The following is a 20,026-nucleotide window of genomic DNA, read 5'->3' on the forward strand; positions in this document are numbered from 1 at the left end:
TAAAAGCAGACTCTTCGCTTTCCATTAGGAGCAGGTCCAAAGTAAGCAGAACCCCCTTCCAAAATAAATAAAGCAGCCTCCATTTCCAGTCACCTGGCCCCCATGGCACCTCTGCTCTGGCTGCCGACGAGACACTTGGTTTTTCATCACGTTTTTTCTCCTTCTTCACTGAAATGCTTTGAAGATCTGCAGGCAGCCGGCACTTGCTAGGTGCTTGGAAAATGCTATAGAAATGGCCGGCACTGTGGTGCAGCTAGGGTTGCCGCCTTTTCTGGAAAAAAATACCGGCTTTCCTATATTCTTGCCATTTTTCCTATTAATAAAATTGGCATCAAGCATCATTTTTACTAGTGCAGCTGGTCCCTCTGAGCATTCTTGTGACTTGAGCAGTGACGTCCCACCATCCCTACTGTGCCTGGTGAATAAGATAAACATAAACCTCATAGGTAGCGCCTAAGCACAGCAGTCTGTCAGATATGGCCAAGCTGGGCAAATTGGTCACTTATGTGCCCTAACCTTAACAAGTTTACTGTTTTAATGAGCCCCACCTCTATCTAACCCCCGCAAATAGCCTGTATGGATTTATATAACATTCATGGGTTACGTATGCTTTGCTGTTCCTGCTGCAATTGGCTTTTTCACATTTTTGCCTATGAAAATCTGACCTAGCCCTCCCTACAGGTCTTGTTGCTTCAAGGTTGGTTGCACATGGACACATTTAGGGTCAGGCCACATGAGCAGATTCGGGGAGATTAGTCGCCCCAGCGACAAATCGCCTCTTCTTCAGGACGACAATCTCCCCGAACTGCCTTCTCCCTGCCCTCTGCCGGCTAAAATGAAAATCGCCTGTGGCAATGCACATGCGGCGCTTTGTTTTCCGAAGTTGCCTCACGAGGAAACTTTGGGCGACTTCGAAAAACGAAGCGCTGCATGTGAATTGACGCAGGAGATTTTCATTTTAGCCGGAGGAGGGCAGGGGGAAGGCAATTCGGAGAGAAGAGCTGATTTGTTGCTGGGGCGACTAATCTCCCCAAATCTGCTCGTGTGGCCTGACCCATACAGTGGACCCCCCCAGGGCTGGATTTACTATCCTGGTGCCCCTAGGCCAGATCCACTTGCCCCCCCCCCCCTCATCTGCTTCTCCTCTCCCATCTCATTCTCTTCCAAGTCCCATCATCGTCCCTTCCCCGTCTCCTTCTCCTCGACTTCCCCTCCTTGTCTCTTCCCCTTCCCCTCTGCATCCCCTACCCATCCATTTCCTGCACATGTTCGCGTAGCACTGCCCTGGAGACACGCAAGAGATTTTCAAGTCTTTCACACGCCAGTCTCCAGTGCTCACATATGGATGCGGCTGGGCAGCATTCCGCCCCAGAAATTCTACCGCCCTAGGCCTGGGCCTTTGAGGCCTTGCCACAAATCCAGACCTGGACCCCACCTCAGTAAAAACAGGGTTTTGTATATTTCAGGCATACTTTCAGAAATCTGTATATATATATATATATAGATAGATAGATAGATAGATAGATAGATAGATAGATAGATAGATAGATAGATAGATAGAAAAAAATACTTGTGATTTCCGCACACCACTGAATGAAGCAAAATACCCAGGTGCTACTCAAATAAACAATATCATTAGTTTTCCAAGGGAGAATGAGTGCACACTGGGAACATTTAAATAGGTTATTTTAAAACCATAATTTTATTTAAGTTAATTAAAAACAGGCCGACGTTTTGGTCCACATCTAGGACCTTTTTCAAGACCATGAATGTTTAAAATCAACACTTTAAATAGACCAAAGAAAAGAAAGGGAGAGGCACTCACCCAATCACGTGCACCAGAAATGTATTATTACCCATGTGACTAGGATAAAGCACTAAGGAAACCTGTGAAACAAATATACAAAAAAAGAAAGAAAGTAAATAAAATCACAGAGTCAATTATAGAGAAACAGAAACCTGCACAAACACTTTTGTTACAATTTGTAGATGCATGTCAATCGAACATATATACAATGTATCAAAATAATCAGGAATGTTTGAACAAAATGATAAGGTAAAGAGCACACAATGTAGCACAATATAGCAAACAATTGTCTCACCTCTGCTGTAAAAAGCATGTTAAGGGACAATTTTCATTCAGTCTGTGGCCTTTTTCCAGAAAATGTTTGGCTACTGGTTTTGTAGTTTTCCCATCCCTAAAAGCCGTACTTATTGCGGATCGATGGATATATATATATATATATATATATATATATATATATATATACACCTGGTGTCTTTCTTTTAGGAGGGCAAAAAAAGCAACGGATGTGCTGTTGGAAAAGTTATAAATAAAGTTAAAGTCAATGGATAAAACAGATATGCAGAGGTAGTTTCACATGTACAGCCCCAGTCGGCGAACCTATGAGTAAGTGCCCTACTAGGCATAAAATGCGATAGGCCTTTTTTCATGTCCTAATAAAGCTGATTTTTCACAGCTTGATTTAATTTTAGGGATGCACCGAATCCCATGTTTTGGATTCAGCCGAATCCCTGAGTCCTTTAAAAGATAAAGTAAAAGATTCGGCCGAATACCGAACTGAATCCAAATCGTAATTTGCATATGCAAATTAGGGACAGGAAAGGAAAAAGTGGCACTTCTTTTTTTTTTTTTACTTCTTTGTTTTGTGATGAAAAGTCATGTGATTTCCCTTCTCGCCCCTAATTTGCATATGCAAATTAAAATACAAATTTGGTTTGGCCAGGCACAAGGATTCGGCCGTAATCCTGCTGAAAAAGGCCAATCCTGGGCGAATCCTGGATTTGGTGCATCCCTATTTAATTTTGAGGAGTTCATATAACTTTTGGGTTAACTCTATTACCGTGGGGTAGATACTGTATATTCTTTTAATATGTGACAATAAATATTACACTGTAAAAAATGTTTTGTTCATACCCTACCTGTGTCTCTCCTCACAGGGTACACCATGGCTCCTTTCCTACGCTTATCCTTTAATTCCTTTGATCTGGGGGGCATGCTCAGTCCCTCCGAACACATCCAGCCTTTCTGTGCGGTGAAAGTGAAAGAATCTCTTACTACAGGTAAGTGCTCTCCATTCTTACATTGGCCCTCCATAAAAAGGCTGCAGACCTTCTGTATTCTCTCTACTGGGAGACAATGCTGTGCACTTACTACTCTTGTTACAACTTTTCACTGAGATTTCGGGAACTGTATAACAAATAATGGGGAGAGAGAGAACTTTCTCATTGCCTTTTTGGATATATAGAAAAGCACAGCACTCTACCCAACTATCTTTGTTCTAGTCTCATTCTACCACATTTAGAGGTGGTGCTGGAAACAAAAAAGTTTAGCTTATAGAAAAAAAGAGAAAGAAAGTGTTTCCAATCAGCACTCAATGAGGTTTTACTAGTATTACATCAAACAGAGGGCATTAGTTGATTGGCTTTTTGGCTCAGCAAGCAATAATGTGAAGAGAAAGATGTCTATTTACCACCTTAACACAAGACACTTGTATCTCTGACAGAGAGAGGCAAGACATTGGTACAAAAAAAACCCACAATGTACCCAGATTGGAAGTCCCCATTTGATGCCCACATCTATGAGGGACGTGTGATTCAGATTGTGCTAATGAAGGCGGCAGAAGATCCTCTATCAGAAGCAACTGTAGGAGTCTCAGTGCTGGCTGAACGCTGCAAGAAGGGCAACGGCAAGTCCGAGTTCTGGGTAAGTGGAGGGGTATGATTCTGGGGCGCAATTGGGATGATGTTCATTGACTACAAAGATTTACTGTTATTTGTTCCCACAGTTGGATCTCCAGCCCCAAGCCAAAGTGCTAATGTCCGTGCAGTACTTCTTGGAAGACGCTGGTAAGTATATTGTGTTTTTTTTGCACTTCTGTTTTTTTCGATAATGGATTTTAACAATAAAGCAGTGTAGGCATTGTGTTGCCCTAATATGGGCCTGGATGGTGAACAAATATAGACTTGCTTTACAGACTCACTCACTGCACACTGGACTTGCAGCAACCATATCCCAAGCAGTCTCTAATGTGTATACTTAAAGCAGAACTAAAACTTAACTAAAGAACTAGCTAGAAATGTTGTACATTATGTTTTGGACTTCTGTACCAGCCCAAGGCAACCACAGCCCTTTAGCAGTAAAGATCTGTGTCCCCAAAGATGCCCCAGTAGCTCCCATCTTCTTTTCTGCTGATTCACTGCACATGTTCTGTGCTGCTGTCACTTACTGAGCTTAGGGCCCAACTCACAATATACAGTACATATATAATAGAAATATCACAATATAAGGCTGTTTAGTAATTAATACAGATGATTACTACATGGCAGCACAGAAACCAGCACAATGAGCATCAGAATTTAATAATCAGCCGTGTAGCATCAGCTTATATTACAGGCCAACCTCATTTTCTGCTGGATAATTTACGACGACCCCTAAGCTTAGCTTCTCAACAGCTGCTCGGAGCCCACTGAGCATGTGAGTGTCACAGACACTTTCCAAGATGGTGACCCCCCTGTGACAAGTTTGAAGTCTTGGATCATTGCTGCTATTGAGAAGCTGAAACTTTAGGCTGGTGCAATAAGTTCAGTATATAAAATATGGAATTTTTAGCCACATTCATTTTTAGGTTTTGTTCTCCTTTAATATCTGTCAGTGCCTGTTCTTTTGCAGGAATATAATATACACATACATAAATGGCCACATAATGAATACATAATAATCACATGTTGCATCTTGACTCATCCAAATTTGCCATTGTTGTTTCACCACGGGACTTCAGAACTAAATAGAAATCCAGTGCAAATGGGAAGGTCTGTAAAGCTGATCATACACGGCCAGATTTGGTCATGCAATTTGGCTGATGTAATCATGCTGCTCGATCTTCTGGGCATTTGTTTGTATGTATATTTTTATTGATACTCAAGGAGTATACAGCAGAAAAATTAATTAATAGAACAAACAGGGGGTCATTACAATTATAAATACACATTCGTAAAAAGTACAATAACACAAATACAAAGCACAGTTGCAATAAAGTTCAAGAGCTAAGTATCGAGGAGGCAAGAGAATGAGGGTCCCCGCCCTGTAGAGCTTACAATCTACAAAATACTACATTTATGGCCTGTCAATGCTGCCTCATGCTGGATTGAGGATATTCTGTGCTGACGTTGAACTTTGCACCTCCTCTTCACTTCCTACTGTTCTGGCCGACCCGCTTCACTTCCTACTGTTCTGGCCGACCTGCTTCACTTCCTGCTGTTCTGGCTGACCCGCTTCACTTCCTGCTGTTCTGGCTGACCCGCTTCACTTCCTGCTGTTCTAGCTGACCCGCTTCACTTCCTGCTGTTCTAGCTGACCCACTTCACTTCCTACTGTTCTGGCCGACCTGCTTCACTTCCTACTGTTCTGGCCGACCCACTTCACTTCCTACTGTTCTGGCTGACCCGCTTCACTTCCTGCTGTTCTGGCTGACCCACTTCACTTCCTACTGTTCTGGCCGACCTGCTTCACTTCCTGCTGTTCTGGCTGACCCACTTCACTTCCTACTGTTCTGGCCGACCCGCTTCACTTTCTGCTGTTCTGGCCGACCCGCTTCACTTCCTGCTGTTCTGGCCGACCCGCTTCACTTCCTGCTGTTCTGGCCGACCCGCTTCACTTCCTGCTGTTCTGGCCGACCCGCTTCACTTTCTGCTGTTCTGGCCGACCCTCTTCACTTTCTGCTGTTCTGGCCGACCCGCTTCACTTCCTGCTGTTCTGGCCGACCCGCTTCACTTCCTGCTGTTCTGGCCGACCCGCTTCACTTCCTGCTGTTCTGGCCAACCCGCTTCACTTCCTGCTGTTCTGGCCGACCCGCTTCACTTCCTGCTGTTCTGGCCGACCCGCTTCACTTCCAGCTGTTCTGGCCGACCCGCTTCACTTTCTGCTGTTCTGGCCGACCCGCTTCACTTCCTGCTGTTCTGGCCGACCCGCTTCACTTCCTGCTGTTCTGGCCGACCCGCTTCACTTCCTGCTGTTGTGGCCGACCCGCTTCACTTCCTGCTGTTCTGGCTGACCCGCTTCACTTCCTGCTGTTCTGGCCGACCCGCTTCACTTCCTGCTGTTCTGGCCGACCCGCTTCACTTCCTGCTGTTCTGGCCGACCCGCTTCACTTCCAGCTGTTCTGGCCGACCCGCTTCACTTTCTGCTGTTCTGCCCGACCCGCTTCACTTTCTGCTGTTCTGGCCGACCCGCTTCACTTTCTGCTGTTCTGCCCGACCCGCTTCACTTCTACTGTTCTGGCCGACCCGCTTCACTTTCTGCTGTTCTGGCCGACCCGAACAATGCAAATCTGGCCGTGCATGTGTACAATATCTGCATGCTGTATGCGTGGAGCAACATAAGGGTACACTAGACCTAATCATACCATACAGGTACGGGGTGTAACCACACGGCCTTTTTATGTTGTGTGTTTGGCACAGTAACTGAGGTGCAGTTTATAGTCATTGTGTGTAGAGGTGCCACTGCATGACACAGAGGATGTGACTGTGGTGTGACATCTCTCACTTTACACAAATACACATATAGGGTGTGAAGTTGTTAGAGGACACTGCACTTGTGGACAAGTGTTAACCTATTACTCCCTGGAAGAGGCTGCAGTGCAGATATTAGTCCGTCTCACAGTTTTCTTGATTTCGTGCCATTCGCATGATTTCTTGTGTTTTTACCCATTACTTTCCTCAACTCCAACCTCTGCTCAGTGTGTGTTTGTGTTACTGGTATTTCTGCACAAGTGCCTATTTCAATTTCTCATTCTTTTTACTGCTCTTCCCTTTCTGTGCGTCTCTCCCCCTCCCTCATTCTGTGCACACTCACACATTCGCACACATTCACACACATTCACACACACACCACTGAGTTTCACAGTTACACAGGTCCTTTCATTCTGTATTGTGAGCCTGCCGAGTGCAGTCCCAGGAATCTCTCAGACCATGCACGCTGCTCCCTCAGCACATCGGAAGGGTTAGTGTCCTTGTGAGATATGGATGTGTTGTTTGTCTGTGTCTCATCATGTATTGTCTACCAATTGCACAACATGTGTATGTCTTTGGTAATGAGACGAGCACTGTGTCTGCGTTATAATTACCATTGTGTAATATGATAGAGTACCTGCTGCATCACTGTGTGTTTCATGCCATACTGTTGTTGAATGTTGTTGATTGCAGACCTTGCCTGATATGAAGTGCACTATTTATTTGTTATGTGTTTCATTCTGATCTTTATGTGTTTCATTCTGAACTTTTATCTGTTATAAGTATCAGTAGTTTAAAGTTTTTTGTATGTAAGCTGTTAAAAGGCAATATATGTCCGGCTGTTTAAATATGCTGCTGTGATGGTTCTGACTCCTGAAACAATGTAGCAGAAGCCTCGTACGCATGCCATCTTTCCTCTGCCGTGTTTTCTAGTCCCTGGTGGGCCACCTGCAAATAAAAAAAAACACGAGCCATTTGTTTTCTGTGTGGATGGGATGAAATTCATAGTGTAAACTATAGTATGGCGGGAAATGGCCACTGAGGAAGGGTGTTTTGATCACCTCAGTTCTCCCTGAATAGACCAAAATCAAAATACCAATATCGTATGACATCTATTACATACAAGCACGTTCCATTTCATTTACCAGAATTGTCTTCTTTGCCATTGCTACAGACTTGAAGCAGTCTATCCGGGAAGATGAGGGCCTGGTCACCATTAACAGGAGAAGAGGAGCCATCAAACAGGCCAAAATACACTACATCAAGAACCACGAGTTCATTGCCACGTTTTTCGGTCAGCCAACCTTCTGTTCCGTCTGCAGGGAATTTGTATGGTAAGGCACTTATCTACTAATATTCTACATACAGTATTCTTTTTTTTTACATACTCAAGCACAAGTACGAAGGCCTATCAGCCTTTAGCTTTTCCTGAACTACAATTACCGGCCAGCTGAAATGAGCTGTAGCTGCAAAACCACCACAGGTTAAGATGCATTTTGATATCCTTCTGTGGGAGGAAGTATTGGTACCACAGTATTGCTAGTGACACTCAAATACTCTATGAAACTTAAAAAAGTGGAAGCTGGGCATGTTCCACAGGCCACCAGGTGCTCAAAAGAGGACATAGCCTGAAAGACCAAAACTAAACCCGGAGTATTCACATTAATGTGTGCGTTTTGTTTTGCAGGGGAATGAACAAACAAGGATACAAATGCAGGCGTGAGTATTCTACCTGTGTTATACTGATACACCTCACTTATGACTTAATTTTTTTTTGTTTATCATTGGCTGATCTTTCAAAGTAGCAACTTCCTTTTAATATATAACATGCCTTATGGAAACAGTAGTATTTCAGCAGACATAATGTTTATTGGATTAACAGAAAATATGCAATATGCATCATAACAAAATGAGACAGGTGCATAAATTTAGGCCCCCCAACAGAGATATTACATCAATACTTAGTTGAGCCTCCTTTTGCAAAACTAACAGCCTCTAGACGCCTCCTATAGCCTTTGATGAGTGTCTGGATTTCATACAAAATCTCTCCAGTTCAGTTCAATTTGATGGCTGCCGAGCATGGACAACCTGCTTCAAATCATCCCATAGATTTTCGATGATATTCAAGTTGGGGGACTGTGATGGCCATTCCAGAATATTGTACTTCTCCCTCTGCATAAATGCCTTTGTAGATTTTGAAGTGTGTTTAGGGTCATTGTCTTGTTGGAATTTCCAACCCCTGCGTAACTTCAACTTTGTGTCTGATGCTTGAACATTATCCTGAAAAATTTGTTGATATTGGGTTGAATTCATTCCGACCCTCGATTTTAACAAGGGCCCCAGTCCCTGAACTAGCCACACAGCCCCACAGCATGATGGAACCTCCACCAAATTTGACAGTAGGTAGCAGGAGTTTTTCTTGGAATGCGGTGTTCTTCTTCTGCCATGCAAAGAGCTTTTTGTTATGACCAAATTACTAAATTTTTGTCTCATCGGTCCAAAGCACTTTGTTCCAAAATTACTGTGGTTTGTCTAAATGAGCTTTTGCATACAACAAGTGACTCTGTTTGTGGTGTGAGTGCAGAAAGGGCTTCTTTCTCATCACCCTGCCATACAGATGTTCTTTGTGCAAATTGCTCTGAATTGTAGAACGATGTACAGATACACCATCTGCAGCAAGATGTTCTTGCAGGTCTTTGGAGGTGATCTTTGGGTTGTCTGTAACCATTCTCACAATATGCCGCTCCTGTATTTTTCTTGGCCTGCCAGATATGGGTTTTACAGCAACTGTGCCTGTGGCCTTCCATTTCCCGATTACATTCCTTACAGTTGAAACTGACCGTTTAAACCTCTGAGCTTTTTGTAGCCTTCCCCTAAACCATGATACCGAACAATCTTTATTTTTCATATCTTTTGAGAGTTGCTTTGAGGATCCCATGCTGTCACTCTTCAGAGGAGAGTCAAACAGAAGCGCAACTTGCAATTGGTCACCTTATATACCTTTTCTCATGATTGGACACACCTGCCTATGAAGTTCAAGGCTTTACGAGCTAATTCAACCAATTTGGTGTTGCCAGTAATCAGTATTGAGCCGTTACATGCATTCAAATTAGCAAATGTTTGCACAGCCAGTTTTTCACATTTGATTTAATTTCATACAACTGAATACTGCTTCACTAAACATCTTTGTTCAGAAAACACCCCAGTACTCAGATGTTCCTGTGAAATGAAAGACATAACACTTATCTTTTTTGTTGAAAGTGGAGTGAATTATTATGCAGGCTGAGAGGGGTTCCCAAACTTTTTCATATGACTGTACCTTTTGTCTGCTCACATGCAATGCCAGGGGACTATATTTATATGCGGGTGAATGGTACTACAATCAATCATAGGTACACACACACACACACACAAATGTATTCTGTTCTGACATGCAAACCTGCAGCTAATTGAGTAACAATTTTATTTCAACAAATAGTGTTTTTTATTTACCATTTTGTGAAATAATTGCCTAATTAAGGTTGTGTTAAGGTTGTTGAATTTTTCAGTTTGGGCCCCCCTTCGTTCATAACAAGAAAACAATATAGGAGTGCATTGGTGTATCAGCCAATCAGCCGTAGTTTCAAGAGTATCTGGGACAGCAAATAACACATTCACCCCAAATCTCATCCAAAGTCAAACTGACCTTATAGGCATATTGAGGAGAACAAATGGGTATCCTTCCTAATTCTTACCCTAATTGGTATTACAACCCCACTGTTTGGATTACGTTATGTCCATTGTGGTGCAACTAATCATTGGGCTAAATTTGGAAAAGCTCTACTAGATCTCATCTTATGTGTGACTAAACATTATAAATAAAGAACAGTGTTTGTGTTGGGAGAGTTGGGGGATTTTGAAGAGATGTGGCAAAAGCAAGAAATGGGAAATTTCAGAATTTTTTAAGAAGTACTTGTCTTCATTTGCTCTTTCACTTGTACAGAAATGTTCTGTTCAAACGAAGATAAACATTCTAGCGATTGCATTCAACCTGACAGAATGCCATGCTCTCTTCTGCCCAGATCCTGCTGCCAATTAGATATGTATCTGCAGTTTGCCACCAGATTACTGAATTGTTTTGTGCCATCAGAGGGGAGGAAGGGGGGAAAGTGGAGTCAAAATGTATCTTTGTTTGGACAGAGCTGCTGGGTACATCAGCAACAGGTTTTTGTAGTGGATAGAGCGATGCAAGCAACATTGTTTGGGACTTTAGTTCCTGTTCAAGGAGGGCAGAATATGCAATTAAAACTGACTGTGTAAGATGAGTTGAGGCAGCAGGATCTGAGGATTAGGAGGATATAGGGACTGCGGTGTCAGGATAATGTACCCCAATAAGACTCTATGGTCTAAATGATTTTTGTTTTTTAAATAAATGAACCGTTTATGGCCTATTTTATAATTCACATGGCCTTCAGACCAGGTACAGGTCAACAAGAAAAGGTGCTGTATCGAAAAATCTATAATTAGGATAGTAGGCTTAGAACTTTGGCACAGGCCAAATGTGACCCACTGATCTGCTACAGATTGTACCTGTGGAGAGAAATTCTAATGGGAGGTGTCAATGAATTCACCAATGCTTTGTTTTAAATAAGCGGTCTGGTTGGGTTGTGAGAAGCTCATCTCCCCAATGAAAATGTCATGGCTGGGGTTCATACTGGCCAGAAGATAAAGCCATTGATAGAAATTACATTTATCTCATGTTAGTCACATTCACAGATATAAGATTTATTACCCAGAATGTCCATGAGACAAGGTATTCTGCATACGGAGTCTTGAAGCCCCCTTGGCTCAAAACTACCAAAAACATTTCAATATATTTAAACAGGACTAGTGTTTTATAAAAGCTTTTCAGCTTAGAGATCCCATGCCTGTCTTTAAAGGAGAAGGAAAGGTTAAAACTAAGTAAGCCTTGTCAGAAAGGTCCACCTGAATATACCAGTAAACTCTCAAAGTAATGCTGCTCTGAGTCCCCTGTCAAAACAAACAGCATTTCTTTTCTTCTATTGTGTACACATGGGCTTCTGTATCAGACTTCCTGCCTTCAGCTTAAACCTATTTGCCCCGGGCGTGAGCTTGCTCAGTTTGCTCCTCTTCCTTCTCTGCTGTAATCTGAGCCCAGAGCTATAAGTGAACAGGGAGAGACTCAGGCAGGAAGTGATGTCACACCAAGCTAATACTGCAGCTCCTATCCTAAACAAACAGAGAGCTTCTAGAGCTTTTTACTCAGGTATGATAAAACATTCTACAGAATAAATATAGAATTCTAGCTAAAGGTGGCCATACACGGGCAGATTAAAGCTGCCGATATCGGTCCTTTAGGGCTAGTCCACACGGGGAGATAGCGACGCGTTTGCGGTCGCGGCGACAAAGCGCCGCGACAGTCGCCGCGACCGGCGCAGGCGACAGTTTTGTATGGGCGCCTATGTAAAAACGCCTGTGCTAACCACACGAGGCGATGCGCTTTTCAACAGTCGCCTGAAAATGCCTCGCCAGGCTTTTTCAGGCGACTGTTGAAAAGCGCATCGCCTCGTGTGGTTAGCACAGGCGTTTTTACATAGGCGCCCATACAAAACTGTCGCCTGCGCCGGTCGTGGCGACTGTCGCGGCGCTTTGTCGCCGCGACCGCAAACGCGTCGCTATCTCTCCGTGTGGACTAGCCCTTAGACAAATTCGGCAGCTTATCTGCCCATGTGTGGGGGCTCCCGACGGGTCCTCCTGATCGATATCAGGCCACAAATCAGCCAGATATCGATCAGTCAAGTTTGATTTTTTTTTTTGAATGATCCAGGACCGCAGCTGTCTAGGCATTTTCTGTTGCACTTCCTCTATAGTCAGCCAGTGCTATGGTTGCTGACTCTCAATCAATCCAAAAGTCTGGTATTGACAGTATAAAACCTAAAATATCTATAAAACCACTAAGACAGAGAAGCTTTCTGATTTACATCAATTCATTTTTTTTTTTGCGTTTGGATCCACTTTTAACTCCCCAACCCCTTCTCTTGTAGTGTATATTCTCTTCCATATACTCTGCTAGATAATGTCTGAGTTGGTGGCCTGTTTTTTTGTGATCTAAACACCAAACTCTTCTCCCGTAGAATGCAATGCTGCCATTCACAAAAAATGCATAGACAAGATCATTGGCAGATGTACAGGTACTGCAGCCAACAGCCGGGACACCATGGTGAGTGCACCTTTATTTTACCCCATCACATTTGGGAATCTGCCTGTTATGCTAGAAAAATTTAAAAAAACGTATTTGCTTTTGTCTTCTTTGCAGTTCCAGAAAGAACGCTTTAACATTGATATGCCGCACAGATTTAAAGTTTATAACTACAAGAGCCCCACATTCTGTGATCACTGTGGCAGCATGCTGTGGGGCCTGGTGAAGCAAGGGTTAAAATGCGATGGTGAGTTCATCCCAAACAAAGTCTGTTGCTTTCGGTGCAATTTTCATATACTGTAGATCCATGGAATCAAACTGGGGTCATGCTGTTGGAGCAAAGTGTTCTGGGTAGTAATCCAAAAACTCACGCCCCATCCTTGTTAAAATTATAACTGATGCCAGAGTGCTGTCCCCAGAACCTGATAGGGATATAAGGAGTCATTTACAGTCGACCAGAGAAAGAAGTGCAAAGATCGAATGGGTGCAACAGTGCACTCAGAGGCACATTTATCAAGGGTCGAATTTCTAGTTCATGTGAGTTTTTAAAAACTCCCATAAACTCCCATGAACTCGAAATTCGACCAATCGAAATTCATTAGATAAAAAAAAATCACATTTTCCAAACTCGGATGAATAGGATCGACACGGAAACTCGAATTTTTTCTCAGAAAAAAACCTCAAATGTCTGCAAACAACTCCAAATTGATCCTAGGATGTCTCCCATTGCCTAAAACAGCAATTCTGCAGGTTTTAGGTGGCAAATAGTGGAATTTGAGTACATTGAGGACAATGTCCTTGACTACTTGGTGGTCAGACTGGTCAGAAAATAACCAGCAGGTGACGCTGTTGAAAAAAAAAAATCATAATAACAGTACATGTCACTTTATATTTTGGTATTAAAAATAAATAAATAATGAATGTAAAGGACAAAAGTGCTTAGAATAGTACCCTCGTCAGTTTTACATTCACTTATTTTAAAGGTTTACTTATCCTTTAAGGCAAAGTGCAAAAAAACGGGTGCACGCAGCAAATTGTCTCAAATGACCGTTAGGGGGTACACAATGGTGCCTGGGAAATGCAAAGTTAATTTGTTACTAAAATGGATTTTATTTCTTTGCTACATTTGTGATTTCTGTTGTTACCAACACTATTTATTCCTTGACCTTTAGAGTGCGACATGAATGTGCATCACAAGTGTCAGTCCAAAGTGGCAAACTTATGTGGCATAAACCAGAAGCTTTTAGCAGAGGCATTAAATCAAGTCAGCATGGTAAGCATGGGCTGGGGCAAGTAACAGGGTAGAATAAAATAAGCCCCACTTAGATGTTGGTGGCCAAAGGCTAGTTTCTTCCCAAGTATAATCTTTATGGGTTCTGTTCTGTTTCTCAAAGACATAATCGCTGGAGCTGTTGAAAGTGACACACTTAGAGATGTCTCTGCTTTGGCTGAATGTAACTGCCAGTGTTGATTGAGCAGAAAGCTGTTTGTACTTTTTTTGTGATTTTTCTCTAGAAATCGAGCTCTAGAAAATCAGATTCTGGATTGGATAATACTGGCATATATCAAGGTGTGACCCCAAAAGCCCCAGGATTGCCTATGCCTGATGTTCCAGGTACATTCCTTCTACACCATCATCCATTGATTGTGGCAATAACTCACCATTTATTGTCAGTTTATTGTACAGTAATGTGTGGGGCACAGCACGTTTCTCCTCCTGTGCATCTGCATGTTTAATTAAGCGAGTGCTTTCATTTGGCCAAGGATTCTATAGACATCACAGAAACATGGACCCTAGCCATTAATATATATTGCAGTTTATATTTGAGAAAACTTTGCTAAAGCAAGTAGCATGGCAGCATCCAATCCTAAAGATTGCATTCAAATTCATTTTTAGTATAGAGTATACTGTTCTTAGTGACTTTTTAATTCGTCTTTTTTTTATGTTAAAATAGTTTTTAAATTATTTGCCTTTCTTTTCGGTCACTTTTTATAGTTTTCAAACGGGAGTCATTGACCCCAACAGCCAAAAAGCTATTGCTCAGTGAGGCTACAATTTGATTGTTACTCTTCATTATTTATCTTTCTCTCCAAGCTCTCTCCTAGGGTCGGTCTGGCCCATTGGGACACTGGGGAAAAATTCCGGTGGCCTCCACCCTGTTGGGCCTTGCCACATTCCTCCCCAGCCACCACTGCTCTCGCTCTGCTGTTATATGTTCTACTGTGGAATATACAGCCAGCTCTAATTTTAACAGTCAAATAAGTGGTGGAGGGGAATGGCTTTGGCTTGGGGTAGAATGGGGAGTGGCGGACCCTTTGGTGGCTGGGTGGTGGGCCCTTGAGTAGATACCACAGCGCGACTCTGCCCTCTCCTATTTATCTTCCATCACGCATTGAAACTGCTGCCTAGTTGCTAGGGTAAATTGGACCCTGGCAACCAGATAGCTTCTGAAATTCCATAATGGAGAGCTGCTAAACAAAAAAAAAAAAAAATTAAAAACCCCTTGAAAATTGATATATGTAATATTGGAAAAAACGTTTGCCTATGGCCTTAACCCTTAAAGGAACAGTAACACCAAACAAAATCAAAGTGTCTTAAACTAATGAAAATATAATCTACTGTTGTGCTGCACTGGTAAAACTGGTGTGTTTGCTTCAGAAACACTACTATAGTTTATATAAACAAGCTGCTGTGTAGCCATGGGGGCAGCCATTCAAGCACAGGATACACAGTAGAGAACAGATAAGCCCTGTAGTATACAATGGGATTCTTCAGAGCTTATCTATTATCTACTGTGTATCCTGTGCTTGAATGGCTGCCCCCATGGCTACACAGCAGTTTGTTTATATAAACCAGGGATCCCCAACCTTTAGAACCGTGAGCAACATTCAGAAGTAAAAGGAGTTGGGGAGCAACACCAGCATAAAAAATGTTCTTGGGGTGCCAAATAAATGCTGTGATTGGTCATTTAGTAGCCCCTATGTGGATTGTCAACCTACATTGAGGCTCTGTTTTGCAGTACAACTGGTTTTTATACAACTAAAACTTGCCTCCAAGGCTGAAATTCAAAAATAAGCACCTGCTTTGATGCCACTGGGAGCAACATCCAAGGGGTTGGAGAGCAACATGTTGCTCGCGAGCTACTGGTTGGGGATCACTGATATAAACTATAGTAGTGTTTCTGAAGCAAACACACCAATTTACCAGAGCAGAGCAGCAGTATGTTATATTGCCATTCCTTTAAAACACTTTAATTTTTTGGTGTTACTGTTCCTTTTAGCTGCCAGTCCTGCAGCAATCAAGTTGTCAGAAGAGAATAGACTTTAGTTGCATCTTCATAAACCCCGTTTCCCCCTTTAGACAACCAGTATGATAGACTTTGGGAGGGAATCTCACCGCAACCTGACATCAGCCTGAGCAGCCGCTTGAAGCCTGATAACTTTGTCTTTCACAAGGTGCTTGGTAAAGGAAGCTTTGGTAAGGTGAGTGATCCATTCTCTCCAGATCCTTCTTCTCTCCTATAGAGAAGTCTCCTGCAGTCTTACCTCCCTCCTCTTGCAGGTGCTGCTGGCAGAATTGAAAGGCAAGGGGGAATATTTTGCTGTCAAAGCCCTGAAGAAGGACGTGGTGCTGATTGATGATGATGTTGAGTGCACCATGGTGGAAAAGCGAGTGCTGGCATTGGCCTGGGAAAACCCCTTTCTCACCCACGTCTACTGCACCTTCCAGACCAAGGTACTGACCTGAGAAAATCTATGAATCTTTAATAAAGTGGAAATATCCAGCAAGATATATATATATATATATACACACAACAAACAAGGGAAAGTTGTGCTCAATACTATTTATTAAAACCATTAGGCGGGGGTGCAATGAGGCTGTGACCACAAAATACATATAGACAAATACAAGATTCCTCTGCACTCAACCCATTATCAATATATTTAAGACAGAGACATTTTGTGCATACTGCTACTAAAAAATGCCTTACCCTTTAAACAAAACAGGGATTGTTTGTCCATATATTGCAATATATTTAAGCTGGCCAACTACGTCAAAGTCATCCCATATCTGGCCAGTCCTATGCTTAATTTTCATCTGATTCATTAAGAATTCAATTGCTTAATTATACATTTTACAAAGGGACTAAGTTTTACCTGCAACTTACTAGCTGCTTTCAAAGTAAATATATATATAATATATACAGGTATGGGATCTGTTAGCCGGAAACCCATTAAGAATTACGGAAATGCCGTAGGCTCCATTTTATCCAAATAATCCACCTTTTTCTCTGTAATAATAAAACAGTGCCTTGTACTTGATACCAACTAGGATATAATTAATCCTTATTGGATGCAAAACCAGCCTATTGGGCTTATTAAGGGGCAGATTTATCAAGGGTCGAATTTCGAAGTGTAAAATACTTCGAAATTCGACCATCGAATTAAAATACTTCGAATATCAAAGTCGAAGTCTTTTTCATCGAATTTGGCCATCGAACGATTTTAGCGTACGATTGAACGATTTTACTTCGATGTGTAAAGACTTAGAAAATGGTTGTAGAAGGTCCCCATAGCACTTCGTCCGGTTTATTTTGGCGAAGTATTGAAGTCGAAGTTTTTTTAGAGACAGTACTTAAATTATCGAATGGAAATATTAAAACTATTATTACTTCGAATCGAATTCAAAGTAAATTCGAAGTCGCAGTATCCTATTCGACGGTCGAAGTATCCAAAAAATTACTTTGAATTTCAAAATTTTTTTACTTCGAAAATTCCCTCGAATTCACTTCGACCCTTGATAAATCTGCCCCTTAATGTTTACATGATTTTCTTGTAGACTTAAGGTATGAGGATCCCAGTTAAGGAAAGGTCTATTATTCTGAAAGCCCCATGTCCCAAGCATTCTGGATATCAGGTCCCATATCTGTATATAATAATAATAGTGTATGTGTGTGCTAAAAAGAGGAAAACCTGAGGCCAGGGAATGTGCATTAGTGAGATCTATGTATGGTGAAGGCCTGTCTCATTTTTATTATACTGTACTTTGACTATTATTGGCTCCAGAGTGCTCTCATAACCTCCTTCATTTCTTTTTTTTTTTTCTTCAAATAAGGAAATAAGAGTCTAAGGCCCTAAAAATAACGTTCAGAAGTTGCAGAGCAATGTGAAATAGGCAGATTCGCTTTCCTGCAAAAACACAGCTTATTTCACAGAAATGATTTCAAGACTCTATGAATAAGGCTCAGAATTGTTTAAGAAAGCTAAAACTGATGGACTTCAAGCGATACATGTAGACACTGCACATTTAGACTTATGTAAAATTACACTTTTACAGTTTGAATTCTTTTTTTAGATTTCATGGTATTAACAGTTTTTAGTAGTGATGTGTGGGCCGGCCCAAAACTCGCCAAACCTGGGGGTCCTGCAAAAAATCTTGGGGTCAGAGGCGGGGTCCAGGTTGAACTCTTCTCATCTTCCCGCCCACGATCTAGCACTGCCGGCTTCCGGCCCCTAAATTTATAGACTCGTGTCTATAAAAAGAGGGGGAATGGGGGGGCGGGGGCAGGTTAGGGTCGGGTGTAGGTCCAGAATTTCTCGACCAGCACACCACTAGTTTTTACACTCTTCATATCATGAATGTGTTACACACGTGCCCTCTGCTGTTTAGTCTGGGAAGGAGCCAGGTAGAATGGCAGACATTACTGATGCAGGATGCACCTTCAGATGCTCCTCTGCTCCGTTCTATAGCTACTGTCATAATGAGCGATAGACCTGAGCAGGGAACTATTAGGAGACACTTTGTGCATCAATAAATTAAGAATTTGCTCATCTTAAAGCTAAAAAAAAGATATAAATTGGAAAATTGCTCTGAGTTCCCACTGAAAGCAACTTCAGTACATTCATATTTTAACTAGGATACCCTTTATTTAATTTCAAGACTCTGTATCCATCCTTGAGTCACAGAGTCAGTCAATGATGTTCTCCTAAGTTTAGCATCCTCTGCATTACATTACACAGTTTGTTCTGTCTCACAAGAGTCTCTGCTTCTTTGCTTGGTGACAGGAGCATCTCTTCTTTGTCATGGAGTTTCTGAACGGAGGGGATCTCATGTTCCACATACAGGACAAGGGGCGCTTTGACCTATACAGAGCTACGTAAGTTGGCTGGTTGGAGAGGGGAATAAATGAGGTATAATCGCACTGCTATGGAGAGAAACCTGAGATGATTTTGGTTGGCTGAAACGTCTCTCTGTTGTTTAGGTTCTATGCATCAGAAATTATATGTGGGCTGCAGTTCCTCCACTCCAAGGGGATCATTTACAGGTAAGATTATCTCCATTATATCTCAGGCTGTTAAATGTATCTTGTGTTTGTTTTCAATATGGCAGCTGGTTGTGCCTTTCTTAAGAATCAGAAGCCCATATCTGTGTATAGGACCACCCCAATTCCACTCCCAAGTCAATATCTGATTGGCTTTGATTACATACTGATCAGCCAGGAGGCAAATCTGATTGGCAAAGAGCTTCATATGCGATGGACAGCATGTCAACTGCACAACAACAATACAATGTCATGGGATGGTTAACGTTCAGCTGAAGGTGGAGTTTATGTGGAGTAACATAGGACAGGCCATATCATCTGTGTTAATAATTAACTAATTCCTGACCTCTGCGTCTCAACTGAGAAAATGACCTTCTATAATGAATGATGATTTGTCCTATGCAGAGATCTGAAGTTGGACAATGTGATGTTGGACAAAGATGGTCACATCAAGATTGCAGATTTTGGGATGTGCAAAGAGAGTGTTTATGGAGATAACAAGGCCAGCACCTTCTGTGGGACACCTGACTACATTGCTCCAGAGGTAAGCTTCCTTACATACTGCACAACTACTACAACAACTACTCCTTATTGATTTGGAGATCCCTTTCATCCATTGGTGCATGTGCAGATCAGGTGATTCATTCAGAGAAGAACATTTTCAATGCAAAGCCAATAAGTTTGTAATCTCACCAATAGTGTGTTCTGGATGCACATGCCAAGGTGAAGGTATCCAACCAAACAGAAGACAGCAGACACTCACAGATCCCACAAAAACAGGCTTGTGAGAACTTTATTTCAGGCCATAAGGAAAATTAATACATAACCTTATGCATTTCGTGCACTCAGGCACTTAATTATAGGCTCTATGACTGATAGCCTATGATTACGTGCCTGAGTGCATGAAATGCTTAAGGCTATGTATTAATTTACTTTATGGCCTGAAATAAAGCTCTCCATTCTTTTACAAGCC

At 42.1% G+C, this 20,026-nt stretch overlaps 1 protein-coding gene across 4 annotated transcripts in view; it reads left to right on the forward strand.

Moving 5' to 3' along the window:
- The window catches only part of prkcd.L (protein kinase C delta L homeolog), a 43,298-nt gene that overhangs the window by 21,274 nt on the left and 1,998 nt on the right, over window positions 1–20,026 (forward strand). For 3 of the 4 annotated variants that reach the window (XM_018256591.2, XM_041589222.1, NM_001090993.1), the window contains 14 exon segments: window positions 2,962–3,084; window positions 3,528–3,727; window positions 3,810–3,870; window positions 7,706–7,865; window positions 8,219–8,250; window positions 12,666–12,751; window positions 12,848–12,977; window positions 13,903–14,003; window positions 14,246–14,345; window positions 16,092–16,213; window positions 16,293–16,466; window positions 18,797–18,888; window positions 18,994–19,056; window positions 19,459–19,597. In XM_018256591.2, coding sequence (XP_018112080.1) covers window positions 2,970–3,084; window positions 3,528–3,727; window positions 3,810–3,870; window positions 7,706–7,865; window positions 8,219–8,250; window positions 12,666–12,751; window positions 12,848–12,977; window positions 13,903–14,003; window positions 14,246–14,345; window positions 16,092–16,213; window positions 16,293–16,466; window positions 18,797–18,888; window positions 18,994–19,056; window positions 19,459–19,597 — 1,575 coding nt within the window. In that variant the 5' untranslated portion in view covers window positions 2,962–2,969. 4 annotated transcript variants of the gene reach the window in all.

This window comes from Xenopus laevis, chromosome 4L (genome assembly GCF_017654675.1).
Source record: "Xenopus laevis strain J_2021 chromosome 4L, Xenopus_laevis_v10.1, whole genome shotgun sequence".
Taxonomy (NCBI): Eukaryota; Metazoa; Chordata; class Amphibia; order Anura; family Pipidae; genus Xenopus; species Xenopus laevis.